General features: G+C 33.2%; 2 protein-coding genes across 2 annotated transcripts; both read right to left on the bottom strand.

Moving 5' to 3' along the window:
- Positions 1-5227: 5227 nt before the first annotated feature.
- LOC132273497 (uncharacterized) lies at positions 5228-10419 on the bottom strand. The gene is made up of 7 exons (XM_059774452.1): positions 10116-10419; positions 9842-9880; positions 9695-9748; positions 9521-9574; positions 5827-5880; positions 5682-5753; positions 5228-5566 (listed from the first exon to the last, which is right to left on the bottom strand). The coding sequence occupies exons 1-7, from the start codon at positions 10170-10172 to the stop codon at positions 5453-5455; spliced, it is 444 nt and encodes a 147-aa protein (XP_059630435.1). The 5' UTR covers positions 10173-10419; the 3' UTR covers positions 5228-5452.
- A 2595-nt stretch (positions 10420-13014) lies between these two features.
- On the bottom strand, positions 13015-13661 carry LOC132275282 (uncharacterized). Its single transcript, XM_059776743.1, has one exon. The coding sequence runs from the start codon at positions 13426-13428 to the stop codon at positions 13237-13239; it is 192 nt and encodes a 63-aa protein (XP_059632726.1). The 5' UTR covers positions 13429-13661; the 3' UTR covers positions 13015-13236.
- Between the last annotated feature and the right edge of the window lie 6561 nt (positions 13662-20222).

Here is a 20222-nt window from a genome sequence, read left to right as displayed (position 1 = left end):
GTGAATGATGAAGGGAGAGGAAAGAAGACGAAGAACAATGTTACCAAATACACCAGTAGTCCAAATAAGTCCACATAGCACCGAACACATGTCGAAAGTTACGAACAATGATACCAAATACATCGGTGGCCTAAACAAGTCAATAAAAACTACCTGAGCTGCCGAAGACACGACAAATGCGAGGAAAATACTGCCAAACACACCGGCAGTCCAAATAAGGCAATAGATACCGTTGCAAATATGGAAACGGTGAACAACATGCTACTAAACACACCGGCAGCCCAACAAGGCAAAGGACAACGCTACCGAACACACCGGCAGCCCAACAAGGCAAAGGACAATGTTACCGAATACACCGGTAGTCTAAATAAGGCACAAATAGCACCGAGAGACCCTTAGCACATGTCAAATGCTAAGGGGATATCCCCAAATAAGGGGTCTAAACCTGAGAGGAGAGCCTCCCTACACCGGAGCGATCCATCCGAGAGATGAAAAAGATCCGAAATAAAGTTGGAAATATCGCCAGGAAAAAGGTTGTGCAATATTCTCTTTGACCAAAAGAAAGAGCTCCAACGAAACAAAGACCTTAAACAACCCAAAACAGAGAACTCCAATAAAATCAAATGACGAAAGAGAAATCTTAAAAATCAAATATGAAATCTTAAAAATATATTCTCTTGGACCAAAAGAGAGAGCTCTAACAAAATAGAGACCTTAAACAACCCAAAACAGAGAGCTCCAACAAAATCAAATGACGAAAGAGAAATCTTAAAAATCAAATATGAAATCTAAAAAATGAAGGGGAGGATGATGGACTGCCATCGAAGATGAGACTTATGCCGCCATCTCCACGGTGACTCTGATACCAAAAAGAAATCTGAAAAAATTGGCACAAAAGTCCTAAATATTAGTCTATAATAAAGACCCAATAAACTTGGCACAATCATCAAGTCAACTTATAGATATAATTTTCAACAAAAACATCTTAAACCACACTACCATTAATTTTCATTAAGATACTTGATTCGCAACTTCTTTTATCTACCAAGCTCTCATATCTTTCTCTTTTCCAACTCAGCACTCATATCTATAAATGAAACTCCTACTATTTATATAGAGATCCTCCCGCTACTCTTTATCTAATCTACAATTCTAAATCACTCTCTACTTTTTTAGAATATTTTTAAGTCTACATATTACTAAAACTTTCTTTAAATCCCTAACACTCCACAATTCTCTAAATAGTCTGATTCGACTTGTTAGTGGTCGTTGCTCTTTCGAGTGGTTAAAAGTAAATTATATAATTAATATTGTTTATTGGTTTATTTATTTATTAATTTATTATATAGTGATTTGATACGCTTAAATCTTAATAATTCAAAACTGTCTTGTTCTTCAAAGCAATATTTGAAGAACATGACAATTCCACCAAAATTAAGTGCCCAAAATACACACACAAAAGCATCTATATCTAAAGATGTTCAGTGACTCTATATATATTGTGGCTGAAAAACAAACTTGTCTCGAATAAGAGAAACAAAAGGCATAGGGAGTATTTGAAACAAATGATTCTTTTTTAAAGGAAAACTCTTAATTATAAACCCAAGTGTGTTTATCATGAGTAGAAGATCAATAAATAAATAATCCATTGTGTAGATGATTTATAACTTCATGCTACTTAAAAAAGTAACATGGTGTTGGAAGAACTAAAATGGCATTGCTGTAACATGGTGTTGGAAAATCTCCAGACAAGCATGACCTTTTTATAAATAAATATCAATTTATTTAGTCAAACCACGTGAAATGAGCAATTTTGTCTTCATTGTAAGATTTAAGAATTTACTTTCTCCCTTGTGATCCAAAAAAAAAAAAAAAATTACTTTCTCCCTTGTGAATGGTACAACCAGTATTATCATGTCTTGCCTTTAGATGCAACTTAGGCGGGTTGATGACCTACTTCTCACTTGTCTCAATATCTAACATTTTCAACCCTAATCCAATTTAACTCAACCCTCAACCTAACCTAATCAACTAATGCCCAACTCATCCCTACTTTTATCTCTTTTGAAGTCTTGCAAATATGGTTGAATTTTCTAAGTTTGAATTTATTGATATTTCAAGTTATAATTCGGGTTGCTATATTAACAAATAGAACAACCTTTAACTTTTTCATTATTAAAATAATTGAAGATATATTGGCATGCCATGATAAAAAATTAATAAGTTCAATATGTTATTTATGTTACAACCAAATGAACCTATTAAATTCCACGCAGCTAACATAAATACATATACATATATAATATATTAAAATCTATGAATTGGATTTTATTGGATTTTGTAATTGGAGACTTGCTTGGATTGAATTTTAAATTGTCCGACATAATAAGTGTGGCCTAAAATGAAATTGGATTTTTACTTTTCAATTCAAGCACAGATCGAATTACAACTTACACAGTCCAAACTCAAAAACTTTTAAATTGGTCCAGGTTGAACCATCCTAATTACCCTGGCCAAAGCAAGATTTTTAAAACATCACAATTCCTCCAGATTTAGGGGGGCAAAATTGAGTGCCAAAAAAAAACTAATCTTCTATATCTGAAGATGTCCAGTGACTCTTTTGCAATGGAGAAGGATGCATATAGATCTTTTGTGCCTCAAAAACAATATTGTCTCAAATAAGAGAAATATAAAAGGCAAAGGGAGTATTTGTAATAAAAGATTCCTTTTCAAATCTTATTATAAATTTTATCAGGAATAAAATTTCAATAAATAAATTATTCATTTTTATAGATGATTTATAATTTTATGCAATTTATACAAAAGAGGTCATTCCACCCAATAAACTTAGCGGTCTCATGAAATTTAAACTTTTGGAGAAATCTGTCCCGGCCAATCTAACACTTGATGGGGTCATCACATGGTGGGACCCGTATTGGAGATCTCCAACCATTTTGTGCCTTGTGTCAGTAAAATCAAGCCAAAATGTCTACTGCGCCTCTTTACCCTTGTTTTTTTTTCTTCTTCTTAACCACTCTTGTTTTTTTGTGAACTACTTTTAACCACTTTTCATTCTGCAATTTCTATTAACATTATCTACCTTTTTTTTTTTTTTTTTTTTTTGGGTAATTAAAATTCTCTAATATTTTCATCCATGAATGTGTAGTATTCAAGTACAAAGTTTTCCTTTTTAATAAATGAGCCAAGCCAACTTGTGCTTTGTTTAATTGTCAACTATAGTTCTGATAATTATAGCAAAGAATTGATTTTCAATATTAAAACATACAGATATGGACCACTGAAAATATGAAATCTACCCTCTAAAGAAAAGAGTGGTTGGAGCCCACAATACATATTATTTACATACTACAAAAAATGGATATGGAATTAAAAAAAAAAAAAAAAAAAAGAAATTCAAGATATAGTTGACTCTCTCCACTTAATCATCATAGATCTGCCACAAAACTTGGCTTATTCTACCAACCCAAAGGAACATAAAGGAGGAAAAAGATTACGTTAGTAATTAGTAAAACAATATAGTGACAATACATCATTCCCAATATAATTATTATTTTAATGACAAGAAATGTTTAGAATAGATGGTCCCTCAAGTCTAAGATGTTAGGTACCGTAAACAAATGTCTTGTGGCCTTGTAAATATATTAAAGTTTTTTTTTTCAAATTAATAATTTATTATTCTTGAAATACTAGTAGTAAAGAGATTACAAGTTTGCAAAGTAGTTACAGAGCGGATTTGCAGTAGTTTTGTTATTAAAAAATAAAATAAAAATCTATCAACTTTAAAATATTAAATATTACGATCTATCCTTTTAATACATTAAAAATCAGTACAATATTATGAAATACATCATCCCATCCAAGCAGATTTATTATTTTATCTTTGTTTCACAACACACCACAATAACTTGGAGAACTACAATAATTGCCAATTTCAAATTCTTTCTAAGATATAGGATTGAAACATATTCAATGAAACTCCTCTTTTTATAGACACTCTCCCTATGATAGGTTGGATACATGGCCGTCCGTGGAACACTATTCTAAAATATCCAAATATTTACAACTTACCTTACTCTCTAATTTTTTTTTTAGAATATTCTCTATCCTACACATTCCTATAACTATCTAAAATCCTCCAACATTTCCAAATTTTCTAAATGTGGAAGACTTTACCTTCCATCCTCTCATTAAAAATATGTTAAGAAGAGGCCATGCAGAGTCTACCCATTCCTATACATTTCCAAATTTTGTTTGCATTCTAAGATTTAAGAATGTGAAGTGCTTGTCGGTGCTAATTGACCTCTCGAGTTTCTAAAAGTGAAATTACTGTTTGTGCCATCTATATTCTTATTAGTTTACAGTATTTATTTATTTTATAGAGATGATGATGCACTTAAATCTTAATAATTCTAAACTGTCTAAGAATATGGTGTATCTAATGATGTTCAGCGACTCAAGTAAGAGAAACAAAAAGCAGGGAGTATTTTAAATAAATGATTTTTTTTATATATATATAAAAAAAAACACTTTAACTATAAACCCAAGTTAAAAACACTTAACTAGCATGAATAAAAAATCAATAAATAAATAATCCATTCCGTGGACAATTTATGAGTTTTTAGCAACTTGAGCGAGAGGTCGTTCTGCCAAAAAATCTAAACATAGGCATCATGAAACGCAAATCATCATTACTACTCTAAGATAAGGCATGGTTGTAAAATGGTGTTGAAAACACTCCATACAGGCATGGCTTTCTATTACTTCGAATTATTTTTCAATATCAAAATATAGAAAATAATGTATTTTCAATATCAAAATAGATGTATATTAAATCTACCCCTTCAAGAAAAAAGTGAGTGGTTCTTGCCCACACAAGACCGTGTGTTGCATATTACTTACCTACTGAAAAAATATATATGGTTACAGAATAACTATTCCAAAAAATAATTTAAAAAATTCATCGGGAATGAAATTCAAGATATACCCGACTCTCCCCACTTAATCGTGATCATAGATCTGTCATAAAACTTAGCTTATTCTACTACCAAAAAAAAGATTATGCAAGTAAAACAATATAGTGGCAATACATCATTCCAGTATATAATTATTTCATAATAAGAAAAGGCCTAGAATATATGGTCCCTCCCGTCTAACGTTTATATTACATTGCACAGTTCATATCATATTTGAAATTTATGCTTGATATCAGTAAAATCAATTGCAAAAATTAGGCCAATTTTAAAGCATAACAATAAGTTCTCTTTGCACCATTGAAAATATAAATAAAGACATACAACAGACGACGATCTGTCCTGAACTAGACGATGATGTGGCGTCTCTTTTAACTTAGGAGCACAATGCACAACATTCACAAATGGTGTCATAAATAGATGATTGTCTAAAAATTTATAACAATGCAAGGAAAATAAATCTACTTTTCAGTTTCTTTACCAGTATCCTCTTCAGCTAAAGCTTCGACTCTCTCATCATTGGCTTCAACCTTGGAGCCTTCGTTTTGTTCAACTTTTCCTGAAACATCCTGCAACTGCAAGAGATTCAAGATAATAGATAATGTGATTGCATTGATTTTTGAAAGCATACAAAAATGTTGGAAAATAAGATGAATTCCCCGAGGAAACAAATGCTTGAAAATTGCTTACCCCCAGGTTTCTTAAGCTGGCAGTGACATCCTCCTGCTGCTGCTGGAGAGTAGTCTTCAGTTGTTGAAAATCCTAGTTTCAAGCAAATAAGATAAGCGTCCTAATTATTTATATTTTGAATATAAGTTATAAGAGTGCCACTCACATATCTAAGCTGCTCCACTTCAACATTCAGTGATTTCTTGACTTCTGAAAGCTCCTGCATGGTGCAAGGAAATAGAATCAGAAGAGGAATTTGTTTTCATAAGTTCAATCAGCAGGAGCTAGGAGTGAACCATTTTATGTACTAATAAAAGACACTATACAACAAGCAAAGACAAGAAAGAACGAAATAAAATCTTATTTATATTTTGCTTATTTATTACATGTAGAAACCACAAAATACCTGGTGCTGAGGGCGATAATTCAGCTCACATGAGACACAGCATGGTGACAATTTGAGAGAAACAAGACATTTTTAAGGCAATCCTAGTAGAATAGATACCCAAGCATTGGTGGGGTTGGAAATAAATGAATAAAAAGTGACAATATACTGTGGATATAACATAGAAGGCAAATTCTTTACTGAAGAAAAAAATAAAATAAAATTCATTGAAGCCAATTTACAATGGCAAGTTATTTTACTGGACCAACGGCCACTGATTTAAAAGAGGATCACAAATTCCAGAAATTCTTGATTACTCAAAGCTTTCAATAGTAATATGACTGCAAAAAATTCACAAGACCAAGCATGCAGCTTGCTGACTGCATGCACCCTTCACACATGTGTCACTGGAATAAAGATTAAGTTCAATCACCACCTAAGTCATCCTCAGTATGCACCTAGAGTAAGAAAAGCATACTGCAAGCTTTTTTGCTTTCACTACACGGCTCTTTTGCCTTTAATATATATAAAATAATGTGTTAACATATCTTATGTTATCCATTCCTTTATTCTTCTAGTATCACTTCTATCTTTCTATGACTCACTTTCCATGTAAACAGATTGGAGCTTAACCAAGAAAATTTTCTTTTCTTCTTCTCCTCCTCCTTCTCTCTCTTTGTGTGTGTGTGTGTGTGTGTGTGTGTGTCTGTGAACCTTGCTGTCTTCCCTATTCTTTCATGATCTGAGCATGCACATATTCTTGAACATAAATTGAAACTTCAGATGTGAAAATCTTATAACTCTTTGAGCTGGATATAATTTTAAAATATTACATTTGGAGTTAAATTGGTTTTTGTTCTTGAGGGTTCTGGTACCTTTCTAATGTTTCCATCCCCTATGGTAATTCTGCATCTATTAATATTTCAACATGGTAAGTGGTAACTGTTTTTAACCAGTCTGAGGATTAGACTTCCTGACACTATTTTAACCCTTTGTCTCTTCCACAAATCATTTGAATGTAAAAAAGAAAGGTATGAAATTATGAATAAAGTGTTTTTCAGACATTAACTAGTAAAGAAAGGAGGGTTAATTTCACTTTATGAATGATGGCCTAATTGTTTTGTTAGCTGATGTAGTTCAGAAAAACTTTTCAACCCACAGTTGTCGTTTTTCTACCAGAAATTGCGTTATTAAACTGTGAAGTCTAAAAACTTCCAGAGAATTTAGACAAGTGTCTGTCCTTAAACGATGATGTTTAGTCCAGCATGTTACACCTACAAAGATAAGCTTAGTGCTTAGTGATTTATCTCACTTGTCATGTGCTCTTCTCATGTTCATGGTCTCATTTTCATCACACATACTGTAAAGGGCAAAACAGACAATTCAACTACTAATTCTTTAGCAAATGTGATTCCCAGCTTTATATCTGCAAAACCTAAGGTGACATTGGGGTGAAATGATAATTAGAGCGAAGGCAATACTAGGAAACAGCAGTAGAACCTCTATGATCGTAAACATATAACAAGAACCAAAATGAACTGGAATTGTCGTCACCAGATTCTTGTCAACCCTGAGAGATTAAGAAACAACTTACAATTTTCCCACAAAGTGTGCACTCTTAACTATAAGGTACATCACTGAATTTGAATGTGAAATTTTTACTGTGAAAGTACCCAAGCAAGTAAGGGTAATGAATCCTTTACATCCAGCTTTCCACATCTAATTTTCAAGATTAAGTGATAATATAATAGATGGATAGCGGGCATATGCATATCCTTTTTACTAGGGACCTGCAGTATTCTTAGCTCTTGAATTGCTTAATCCACCATATATGGCTGCCTCTTCCACTCTTACATTTATATGCAACTTTTCAATTTCAATTTTTTGTGAAATTATCAACCGTCACCCAAGGCTCTGATTTGGTCAGAGTGTGACCATTCAATTGGACCTAGAGAGGAGGTCTTGTGGATATTAGCTTGAATTTTAACTAACTTTTGAATTGTCGCTGATACTAGTTAATTATACTATTCAATTTCATCCATGCAATCACACAAACACTAAAAGAAATAGAGAGAGCAAGGATACAAGAAATTTTAGTGGAAACACCAAAACAGGAAAATATCACGGAACCCCCGTCCAACCATGAACAATCAACTATATAATAAAAAGGCCAAAACCAGGTTACACTAAACTCTCCACTCAATTCTCAAGGTTGGAGCTCTGTCAATAGATCCACTACTTAAGCAATCTACTTCTCCATGGTTGTTCAATCCTTCTGCTCTAATATTGATCGTTTGAATTGCACTTGATAGTAAGCTGATGATCTCCTCGTAGTTGAATACTCGATCACGTCTATTGGTTAGTATATTGAAAACCCTAGGATTGAAGAACAAGTATTTTCTCTTTCTAAAATAAGGCTTCTATTTCAAGAACTTGGAGGCTTAATTGGATATCCTAAACTGACTTAACCCCATGTTTATGTATAGGAGACTCATTTATATGGTGGGTTGAATCCATTTGAAAATCTGATTTAAGAGATCTTTCAAAAATGAACTTTTGCAAGGTTCGATTGATCGAGCCATCCTTTATCACCTATTGGAGTCCTCTCAATCGATCAAGGCCTATTGGAATTCAATTCAGAAACTTTGAAAAAACTTTGATTAATCCATATATCAATTGAGGCTTATAGGAGCCCTTGATTGATCCGTGCACACTATTTTCCAATAAATATCAATTTTGAAAAAATTTCAGCAAACATTAATTTGAAAACTCTAATTGTAAAAACAAGTTCAGAAGAAAAAAACAATTTAAGCCGTTTTAAGATCAATTGTAGGTCAACTAAGGTCTATTTACTTGTGACCTAGATGTGTGATTGAGTTAAACGGATTTTACGCCATGTTCTTCGCAAATCTTTGTCTCCAAAATCTTCAACAGTTGTAGACAAATGGTTCTGAACACTTTGACACATCACAACCTTTTGTGTACGAAATTACTAACACATGACACTCATTCCTAACAAATCTTTTTAAACTCTGAATAGTTGTTCAAAATTGTAGTACCTATTAATGATTTTGCTGCGTGATACAGACTCAATCAATTCCAATTGAATCTTAACTTTGTTATTATGTCTATGAAATTCAAAACAGAATCCTAAGGAGCTTGCAAGTTTTGAAATATAGTTCATTCAATTTTTATTTCAGGATTTTCAGCTAAAATTTTCATCTAAAGAAATGATTCACATTATTAAGATTCAAAATCAAATAAGTGGACTAGCACGGGATAGCACAAGGGAGATTAATATTTAAGTTCTACCAATTCCAGTCAAATTTTTCAGTGCATCCAAAGGTAAAGAGAAGCTGAAACAATATGCAATAAAAAAAAAAAATGCTATCAGTGCATGAAACAAAACATAGCATAAAAATTGATGATACAGAAGACAATTTTTCATCATATAGAATTAGCAGCAGCCACTTACATTGCGGTAGGTCTTAACTTGAGTGTCGAGTTTCGACCTCCAACTTTGAAGGTCCTGAAATGAATGTGAAACAAAGATTTATTTATAGTTTTTACCAACATATAGATATGGGAAATAAACTCTTCAATTGCACAAATACAATTGCATACATATATATATATAATTTGGTATCACCTGTTTAAGTCCTTGAATCCTATTGAGAAGCTCCGCCCTTGATTCACTCAATTCCTGAAAACAAAAGCATAACCACATTTGACAAAGATTTTAGGTAAAATCAAACAATGCGATTTGGTAATATGTAACCTAAAGCGCTCAACGTACAGAGATTTTTGAGCTCATAGGCGTTATGTTCTCCTTCTTCTGCAATTTCAAAATAAATTAAATATATATAATCATCAGTATATGCAAACACGAATAACCAGATAACAATCTAAGCAAAACTTAGAATCATCAGTAAAAAAACAAAAGCAAAAAAAAAGAAGTCATCAGTAAAAAACAAAAAACAAAAGCAAAAAAACAACAACAATAACAACAGCAACCAAAAAAACCTTAGATTGATATATACACACACAGTAACTTGGAGAGAGGAAATTACGGAGGAGAGAGGAGGAGCAACGGCAGGGACTGATGATGTGGAATCCGAGTTTGCCATATCAGAGATGATATAACGATCGGTAATGTAGATTGAGAAATCTAGGGTTTTCAGTTAACAAAAAATAAATCTGGGGTTTTGGGTCTGATTGAAATGTACGAATGTAGAGATGATAGAGGCAAACTAGTTGTATGTTTGAAATGAGGGGTCAAAGATAAGAAGAAGCTGAAACTATGGTATGAATTTGGAGAGAGAGAGATTCAAATATTTGAGCTGTCGGTGATGTTGCGTATTTGGGCGGGCGAAATGTCTGTGAAGAAAGACTTTCTTAACCCTAACACTGTTATTAAGTAGGAGTTATTAATAAAAGGGAGATCCACTTTCCATTTTTACTCCATCTACACAGCACTTGTATTTAAATTACGTAGTATATAATTTTGAAAATTACTATAAAATACTCCGTATTGTTCTTTTGAGAGTTATTTTGACATTTCATTTATTAAAATTATTACTCATTTCGTGTCAAAATAGTTGCCTATCTTTCCATTTTAGGATGTTCCAAAAAAACATGTCCTATTCCAAAATTGAATGTACTATTTTTTATAATATTTTCAAACTATCCCTTTAACTAAACAACTGTATTAATTAATGAGCACTATTTTATTTTTTAGTAAGGACAGATTTGAAATTTCACTCTTATTAATATAATAAAAAACTATTAAAACTCCATCACCATCAAAAGTTGAATTTTTTATACAGAACATGTATTGTGGGACGGAGGGAGTAAAGTGTAGTACGTGTAAAAATATAGAATGTGAATAATTATTAAAAGAAATTTTAATTTATAATTAACACTTATATTTTTACTTTTAAAACTTCCATTGCCTAAACTTTTGAATCTGGCTCGTGGACCATGAATTTTTTTTTTTGGGAAAGTTAAGCAACTGACCTTAATATTAAAATAATTACAAAGTTTGGGGCCAAAGCCCAATTACAAAGTAAGTTAAATACAAGCCCAATGGGCAACAAGGGCACAGGCCCAACCAAGTTCAAATGTGTCTCCCATTAATTTCCATAGAATCGTTAATGGAGAGAACTAAGTCAATTCCGGTGAATGATTGTAGCCGGATTTTAGCCGGATTGACGGCTAACTTGAATGATCCGGAGGACGAAGTGGTGGACTACAACATGATGAAGGTAGATTCCAATTCCGGATTTTTCTTTTTTTTTCCTTAGCAAACAAAGTGGACCACACGTGAGTTGCATGATTAAGCATTTGGTATAATAAGGTCACAATCTTAGGGTCCGTTTGATATAGCGAAAAAGAAAAGAAAGGATAACATTAGTTGGGAGGAAAAATAAATAAAAGAAATGACATGATAGTATTAGTTAATTGTTGCGTTTGGTTGATTAATAAAAAAAAAGAGAAAGGAAATGATAGTAATCATGTTTGGGGAAAGAAAAGAAAGGAAACTAATGTAATGAATTTACAATTATACTTTTTTTCATAGAATTTTTCTCTTATAAATATAAGGACAAATTTGGTATTAATAAAATTTCATTAAAAATATTAGCTTTCCTTCCATTTGTGAGAAGATAACAAAAGTTACTGTTTATATGCTTTAGTCTTTCCTTCCAAATCCCTTCATTTCCTTCCATTTTCATACTTTTTATTTTCTTCCATTTTCTTTCTTTTCTTTTTCTCCATTGTACCAAACTGAGCCTTAATGAGTTCTAGAAGGGTTCGAATTGCAATTCGTCCGCGAAGGAGTTCAAATTCCACCGCAGTGTGCTTTGAGTCGAAAGCTAAGAGAGTTTTTTTTTTTTTTTTTTTTTTTTTTGGTTAGTTAAAAGAAAGCTAAGAATATTGTTGATGCTTTGTATGGTGCAGTCAATATGGTTTCGACACTTCAATTTAGTTAAGAATGAGCTACCTTGTTTTCATTTCGTTGGACATAAAACAAGGTAGCTCAATGAAGTTGAAATTTAGGCCTCCGAAAAAATGGTTGGTGAGATAAAATATATATATAAATATATATATATATATATATCTCGTATGCTAAAATTTTGGTCAATGACACTTAAATTTTGGTCAATGATACTTAACAGATAGCTAGCTAATTATTCTTTCTAATTTCTATTAATGTTACTAAGTGGACCAACATTATTTAATTTTGATACAAATACTAAAAATAAAATAAGAGAAATTATAGGCTAATGGAATAAAAAATGATATAGCCGAATGTTTCAACAACCTATCATCCCTTGAGGCATTTCTTTCTTTTACGTAAAGAAGAAGGTGGAAAAGAAGAGTGGAGTATTAAACTGTTATACCATTGAGTTGGATGCTTTTTAATATTAAAATTATTATGTAACAATAAATTTAGTTATTTCAAAGTAATAGAGCAAATTAAATTAGTAAATACTCCAATTTGAATCTTAAATCCGTGCATTAGTTTATTTAAGAAAAGAGTTTTTCCACAAATATATAAGAGATATTGTTTACAACATGTGTAAATTATCTCAATATTTATTTCATAATTTCAAAGGATGGTTGCATCAAAATAGGTGAGCTAATGCAAAACAAACTTGACTCAAAAAATAAAATAAAATAAATGATATATACAGTATATATCTTCACTTGACATAAAGCAATAACAATTTGGCTTAGGTGATATTAGAACCATGACACACACAGTAACCTTACTTTGTGAATTGTGGTGTACCATTGCAAAATTGATGATCCAATTTGACATTTGGCCAAATAAAATAGAAATAAAATTAAAAAATTAGGTGGAAAGGTAGGTTAAATCAATTGGTCCATGAGCTTTCACCTAATAATTTCTTAAACATGAACACGAAAGAAAAAAAGAGGCATGAAATGAAATTGATCCTCCATAGATAGCAACAAAGAAAAAATTAATAAAAATTCCCAATATAATAGAATCAGTGACTACATTGAATCCTAATCAAGTAGCAAAATAACAACAGTATTAATTCATTAAAGAATGAAGAAATTAACTTGAAAGAAGAACACAAACCCCCATATATTTTGTACCCACAAACCCAGCAGATGGATTATAGAACAAGATTTGAAAGAAAAAAAGATTTGATGATAGAAACCCTAGAACGGAGGAGGCACACCCACACCCATGAAGGGTCTTCCAGATGATGAAGAGGTGTCGCAGTTATGAATTGTGTCCTTCAACTTGTGAAACCCATCTTTGAATACCCCAAATCCAAACAGAAAACCGATCACAATCACCACCAGTATTAGGCATGTGCACAACATGCAAATCTTGCTCCCACAACACATCTTTAATTCACTCTCTCCCTACAAATATATATAATGGACTCTGTTTGTGAAATTTTCAGATCTAAAAATATATATATATATATATATATATATATATTGAGGAGACGAGACGAGAGGAGATTAGGGTTTGATTGTGGCAGAGAAGAAGAGGAGTCTAGGCCGGAATTCTATCCATCTCTAATAAGTGAAGTGTGTGTTAATGTGTCGCTTTACAAACAAAAATTAGATGCTTATCTATCCAGACATGTTAGACAAATACACTTACTGTGTCTCGGACACTATATCATAGGTCGCAATTTCAGTTTGTTAATCTTAGAATTACTTTAATTACATTTGGTCACTTACTTTACTTTTATTTAATTGAAATTTCATATTTTATTAAAATATTAATTTCATTAACACTCTTTAAATTTGACTAAATCTCTCTTTCAAATATTATTTAAAAATAACAATCATTTAACTCCATTTTCATTCTTTTTTTGTCACCATCTCAGTTAAAAACATGTAAAAAAATAATTTTACCACTAATTTTTTAATCTCTATATCATTTTACTTAAACGACCATTATTCCTTCGTTATTACACCCAAATACGACCACAACCCACACACCCACCACAGACTCACAGCCACCACTACCATTTCCACCTCCACAAGGATTACCACCATCACAGTATGATGAACTTACTTCTCTTAATTTCGGAACTAACCTAACCAGATTCACAATCTGGTATAAAATCAAAAACATATTCACACACGTGTGTTTGATTAAACCTAATTTATTTTTTTTCACTAATTGAACCTAATTTCACAAAACAAAGTCGGCATCTCTAGCTGCCCTGATGGCATCTTCTTCAACCAAGCCAATGTTCATCATGCACCATACACAGATATCCACTTGCGACATGATAAATATCATTCGATCGGATTATTTGACTTAGGCTCGAGGCTCTCTGTGTGTTGACATCTCGAAGACGGATGATGAATTTAGGCAAAAATTTCTTCGTTTTAATTTGAGTGGTTGGGTTATAGAAATGGTGGTGGTGGTGGGGAGAGAGAAGAACTGTGTTGTGGTGGTGGAGAGAGAGGAATGGTGATGGCGGTGGTGGTGGATAGAGGAATGGTGGTGGTGGTGGAGAGAGAAGGAGGAATGGTGGTGGTGGTCGAGAGAGGGAGGAACGGTGATGATGGTGGTGGTGGAGGGAGGAACTGTGATGGAGAGAGATAGGAGTATATATGTCTGTGTGTAATATATATATATATACACACACTCCATCTTTCGCTGGTTGAATTAGGCCCTATCTATTTTCTTTCCTAATTGGCTCTTTCTATATATTATATTACTTGATCTTAGAACTCTGTGTGTGTGTGTGTATAATTTGTAAATTTATAAAATTTTAAGAATATTTTAGTCTTTTAATATAATTATTTAGATTAAAGAGTTGTTTTGACAAAATTAAAAGATATTTAATTTATGGCAAAAAAGCATAAAACCCCCCTCAAGTATTAGGAATCAGTATAAAACCCCCTTGAACTACAAAATCGAGCAAGTCAGTCCCGAAACTATCAAAATTAATCAGTTTTACCCCTTGGCTGTCCTTTCCAGCTCATTTCTTGTACCAGCATTGTACATTTACAAAAATGCCCATTATAATTAACATTAAAAAAAAAAAGCAAATGAAATATAATTTGTGAAATACCATCAATACCCTCACAGTCATGTACGGCTTATATTGGTAAAATTCCTAAGTGAAGATAGTGACTGAGTGGTTTTGAGTTCTTAGAGAAGAAAAGAGGAAGGGTCGCGATGCTAGGGTTTGTGAGTGTGACTGCAATTTAGGGGATCTGAAGTACGATTTCTAGGATTTTGTTGGGTGAATTATTGAACAGTGTTGAGGAAGAAGAAATTGTGTTTGTGATAATCAATCGTGGAAGAAGGATATTGTTAGTACACCCTGAACTACAGAATCGTAAGTGTTCTTACTATTTTGATGTTACTTGTTCGTCACTTTATTTATTGTTCGTCACTTTATTTATTATTTTGATGCTATCTTTATTATTTTTGTTTGGTACGGTTATTGAATAGAATGTTCCAATAAGTTCCTAACAGAATCGTAAATATTCTTACTATACCAAAAGGTTGATTTTTCTTTTAAAATCGTCACTTTATTTATTATTTTGATGTTATCTTGATTAATTTTGTTTGGTACGAAGTTTCTAGGGTTTTTGACTTTTGTGTATAAATAGTTTGTACTATGTGACCATTGAGATTTTGGAATGAAAGAGCGTTTTTTGTCTTTTGATTTTTGGTAGGGTTTGTGAATTATTTGAAGCTTTTGTGAGTTATTTGTTTTTTACTTTTTTAGAACTCTGCGAGCACAATATTTGAGATACTGGCATGCATGTGCAATTTTTTTACGTGTATTTAAACAGTACCCTTAGATCTATTAAACTATATTAGACCCCACTATCTATTGTGTTGTGCTTTTGGGGTTTGTTTCTTGCTTTTGGTCAATGTATTGGAGTTATTGTCACTGTATCCTGTGAATAGATATAAAGACATCATTTACTATTGTTAGGTCATTGTCTTGTGGTTTTTGTTGTCCCCACTATGTTCCCTTTCAATTATTAGTTGCCTTGTATTTTGTAATTTTTTTTTATTTTTTATTTTTTGTATATTTTTTTTTTACAGATAATGCGCAGGTTTGTTACTCTAGAAGTTCATTTTGGAGGATTTTTTCAGTGCACACCCCTTAAGAGTTATACAAGCGGCACTGTGACTTTGATTCATAATGTAGACCTTGATTTCTTTAGTTTATTTGATCTCAATGAGGTGGTTAAGGATCTTGGGTATGATGAAAGGAGTCAAATATATTATAGGAATCCAATGGTGGCCAGTGATGAAGGGATTAAACAAATAGTAAAAGATGAAGATATATTGGGCTGCATTAATTGTCATCAAAGATTTAGTTTGGTTAAAATATTTATTATTTCTCCCACTACTTCAATGGTTGATGATGTGGAGGAGGAAGCAATCAATGAAGAGTGGGAAGATGAAATCCTAGAATGGGCTACTGACGCAGCAAATGGTAATGTTGACTTACCAGTGAACAATGGTGAGGTAGAACAATTAGCTGCTGAGGGATTCCATGCTGTGACAGATGTGAAAAATGAAATGGGACATCAATCTATTGACATAGAAGATGACAATAACCATGGGAATGTGGCTGAGATGGAAGATGAGGTGGTGGAGCTTGAACATGTTGATATGGAGCATGATAATGCTACTGACATGGAAGATGACATGGACCATGGGTATGTGGCTGAGATGGAAGATGAGGTGGAACTTGAACATGTTGACATGGAGCATGATAATGCTACTGACATGGAAGATGATACAGGATATCAATCTGCTGAGGTGGAGCTTACTTTTGCTAATACTGAACATGTTAATCCTGAAGTGGACCTTGATCTACATGACAGGGAATTCAATTTTTCTGACATTGAGTCAATATATGCTCCAAGTGATGAGTTTCAAAGCTTAAAGGGTTCATCTGAGGATGATGATGAGAATGATGTTGGTAACCTACAGAATCCAAGGGTTAATGGTTTTGAAGTGGGAAAGAAATATGAATCTGCAGAAAAGTTTAGAATGGACTTGAGAGCTCATGCTATTAGTCAGAAATATGATATCAGATTTGTCAAGAATGAGGCAAAAAGAGTTACTGCTAAATGTGCTTCTAACTTTGGGTGGAGGATACATGCATCCATCAACTCTGAAGATGGTAGTTTTGAGATAAAGACATTTAGATCAACTCACTATTGCTCTTACACTAAAATAAACAAGCAAGCTTCTTCAAGTTTCTTGGCAAATAAATACATAGAAGCCTTGAGGGATGAACCTAACTGGAAGACTGGTGCAACGAAGAAGGCAATTTTAAGGGATTTAGATGTTATTGTTACACCATATAAGGTTTATAGGGCAAAGCTGAAGGCAAAGTCACATATTCAGGGGGACCATGGGAAACAATTCAGTAGAGCTAGAGACTATTGTCAGTTAGTTCAAGCCACAAACCCTGGGAGCATTGTAGTCACCACTGTTGACAGAGCAGCACTTGAAGAGCCTGCAAGATTTGAAGGGTTATTCCTTTGCTTTGATGCAATGAAAAGAGGTTTCTTGGAAGGGTGTAGGCCATTCATTGGAGTGGATGGATGTTTTTTAAAGGGTCCTTACAAAGGCCAACTGTTAAGTGCAATTGGAAGGGATGTAGACAATGGGATTTTCCCTATAGCTATTGCTGTTGTTAGATCTGAAACAAAAAAGTCATGGAAGTGGTTCATGGAACAACTAGAGAAGGCTTTGGGTCCATTACATCGATTTACATTTATGTCAGATAGGCAGAAGGTATTTTTTTAACTTTTAATTTTATTTATGTTATTCTAATGTATGTTTGTTTGCATGTTCATTTAATTAATATTTATTTTATTGTTTCTTTAATAGGGATTAGTTGAGGTATTTGAAGACATGTTGCATGGTTGTGATCATCGATTTTGTGTGAAGCACGTGTATGAAAATTTCAAAAAGAAGTTTAAGGGGGTGAAGTTAAGAAATGAGATGTGGGATGCATCACGTGCACTTACCGAGAGTGTATTCAAGTATCACATGCAGATTATAAAGGACATTGATAAGGATGCCTATGAGTGGCTTGAAAAGGTGCCTCCTAAATTATGGTCAAGACATAAATTTGATGATAGTTCTAAGTGTGATTTGGTTGTCAATAATCTTTGTGAGATATGGAATGACAATGTTAGTGATTCGAGGGATAAAACACTCATTACTATGTTGGAGTGGATTCATGGTTATGTGATGCATCGCTTTCAATCCAAAAGGGAGTGGATACAGAAGGAAACTGGCTTGTTGTGCCCTAGTATAGCTACTGAATTCAATAAGTCAATGGATGACTGCAGATATTGTACTACTAAAAAAGCTGCTGCAAATATCTTTGAGGTTTATTATAAAGGTGTTAATGAGACTGTTAACTTGGATAAAAGAACGTGTAGTTGTCGAGAATGGGATATAAAATGTATACCATGCATTCATGCCATTGCATGTATACTTTTAGAAAGGGGGCAACTTGAACGTTATGTGGACAGTTGTTATCATAGGGAGACTTATTTGAGGATATATAGCCCTATAATATATCATATGCCCCTTAGGCAATTGCAAAGAGAAGTTGGCACTAATCTTATACACCCACCCATTGTAAAACCTGTAATTTAAAGGCCTAAAAAAGTAAGAAATAAGGCAATTGTTGAGGTCAGTAAAGTTGGTGTAGGTAGTAGAAAAAAGAAAAAGCTGAAATGTGGTAAGTGTGGGGTAACAGGTCACAACACTAGAACGTGCAAAGCAACTGAGGCAATACCTAAGACAAGAGGTCCAGTAAAAGGTAAAGGAGGTAGACCTCATCTGCCTGTTATTTCTGGTATACCTAGTGTACTTCCAGACAATATAGATGTAGTTGTCAGAGAAAATGAAGGGCTTCAAATAGGTACTGGAGGTGCTGCAGGTTGTGCAAGAGGAAGAGGGCCTCGAGGTGCTACAGCTTCTGCAAGAGGAAAATGGGTTGGAGGTGTTGTAACTTCTGCAAGAAGAAAAGGGGTTGGAGGTGCTGCAGGTTCTACAAGAGAAAGAGGGGCTGGAGGGGCTGGAGGTGCTGCAAGAGGCAGAGATATACTTGATAATGCAAGACAACTGCATGAGGTTCAATGGTTAAATGGTTTTCTATTTTCATAGTTTTTAAAATATGTTATACCTAAGATAAATATTTTTGTTGCATAGGTGACTTCAATACCATTAAGGTATGGGAATATGTTGAATAATTTGTCGCAATTCTCATCAGTTGATCTGAATGTGTTATGGAGTAGTCAAACATCATCATTATTAGGAAGGTATATCTCTTTTAAATAATTTCCATTGTAGTCATCATCTTCATCTTTTTTAATTGATTTCCATAGTAATTAAACATCATCATAATCATCATTTTCATCTCTTTCCTTATGGCAGACCTACTACAAGGGACCCAAGACTTTAGCCAACATTGGGGATAGATGGTGGCAGACAACTTTTTTTGGTGTAGCTCATGGACTTATTAATGGAAAGGAACAACTTTTGTTTTTTGGTGTCTTTATGGTACTTTAACTATTTTTTGTGTCTTTATGGTACAATAGCTGTCAGTATACATTTTGGGTGCACTTGTATGGATAAAGACACAATGGCAGTAAGCTAGTATAGATTTTGGATGCAATTGTTGGAGCTTATTACTAAGTTGGTGCACTTGTATGGAAAGGAACAACTCTGTGTTATTGGTTTGTTCAATTTTTTATGGTACAATGATTTATGAGTGTGGTGCATCTGTAATTGCAGTTTGTATGCCTTTTATTATTTTGCTAGGTTACAGTGACTATGGTGCATTTCTTGTAGTTGTGTTACTATGCTATGTCTACTGCGTGTGTTGAGAGTTGGTATAGGTTTTGCAATTTGTGTTACTATATGTATATCATAGTATTACATGATAGATAAGAAACAATTGCTTCAATTATATTCATTAAAAAAATATTCCATTACAATTATATTTGATTTACTAACCATACAATTAACATCATGATACCACAAGATATAAATCCTAACACGAAAATTTTAAAATTAGTGATTACATTGTTTTTAGTCGTGCTACTTGGTATAGGTTGTGCACCCACAAAATTCATATTATCATTAATGGGTAAATGTTGCACCTCCA

The sequence above is a fragment of the Cornus florida genome, unplaced genomic scaffold (genome assembly GCF_030987335.1).
Source record: "Cornus florida cultivar Cherokee Brave unplaced genomic scaffold, ASM3098733v1 CherokeeBrave_3.0.0_Hap2_Chr09, whole genome shotgun sequence".
Classification (NCBI taxonomy): Eukaryota; Viridiplantae; Streptophyta; class Magnoliopsida; order Cornales; family Cornaceae; genus Cornus; species Cornus florida.
The sequence above is the reverse complement of the archived record's forward strand: the minus strand, read 5'-3'. Positions and strand labels throughout refer to the sequence as shown.

Excerpts from the sequence above, each read along its gene's own strand:
- LOC132273497 (XM_059774452.1), bottom strand. The coding sequence starts at position 10,172 with ATGGCAAACTCGGATTCCACATCATCAGTCCCTGCCGTTGCTCCTCCT. Across the intron at positions 5,881-9,520 it reads AAGTTAAGACCTACCGCAAT|GAGCTTTCAGAAGTCAAGAA; the intron begins GTAAGTGGCTGC and ends TGCACCATGCAG. Across the intron at positions 5,567-5,681 it reads CCAGCTTAAGAAACCTGGGG|TTGCAGGATGTTTCAGGAAA; the intron begins GTAAGCAATTTT and ends AATCTCTTGCAG.
- LOC132275282 (XM_059776743.1), bottom strand. The coding sequence starts at position 13,428 with ATGTGTTGTGGGAGCAAGATTTGCATGTTGTGCACATGCCTAATACTG.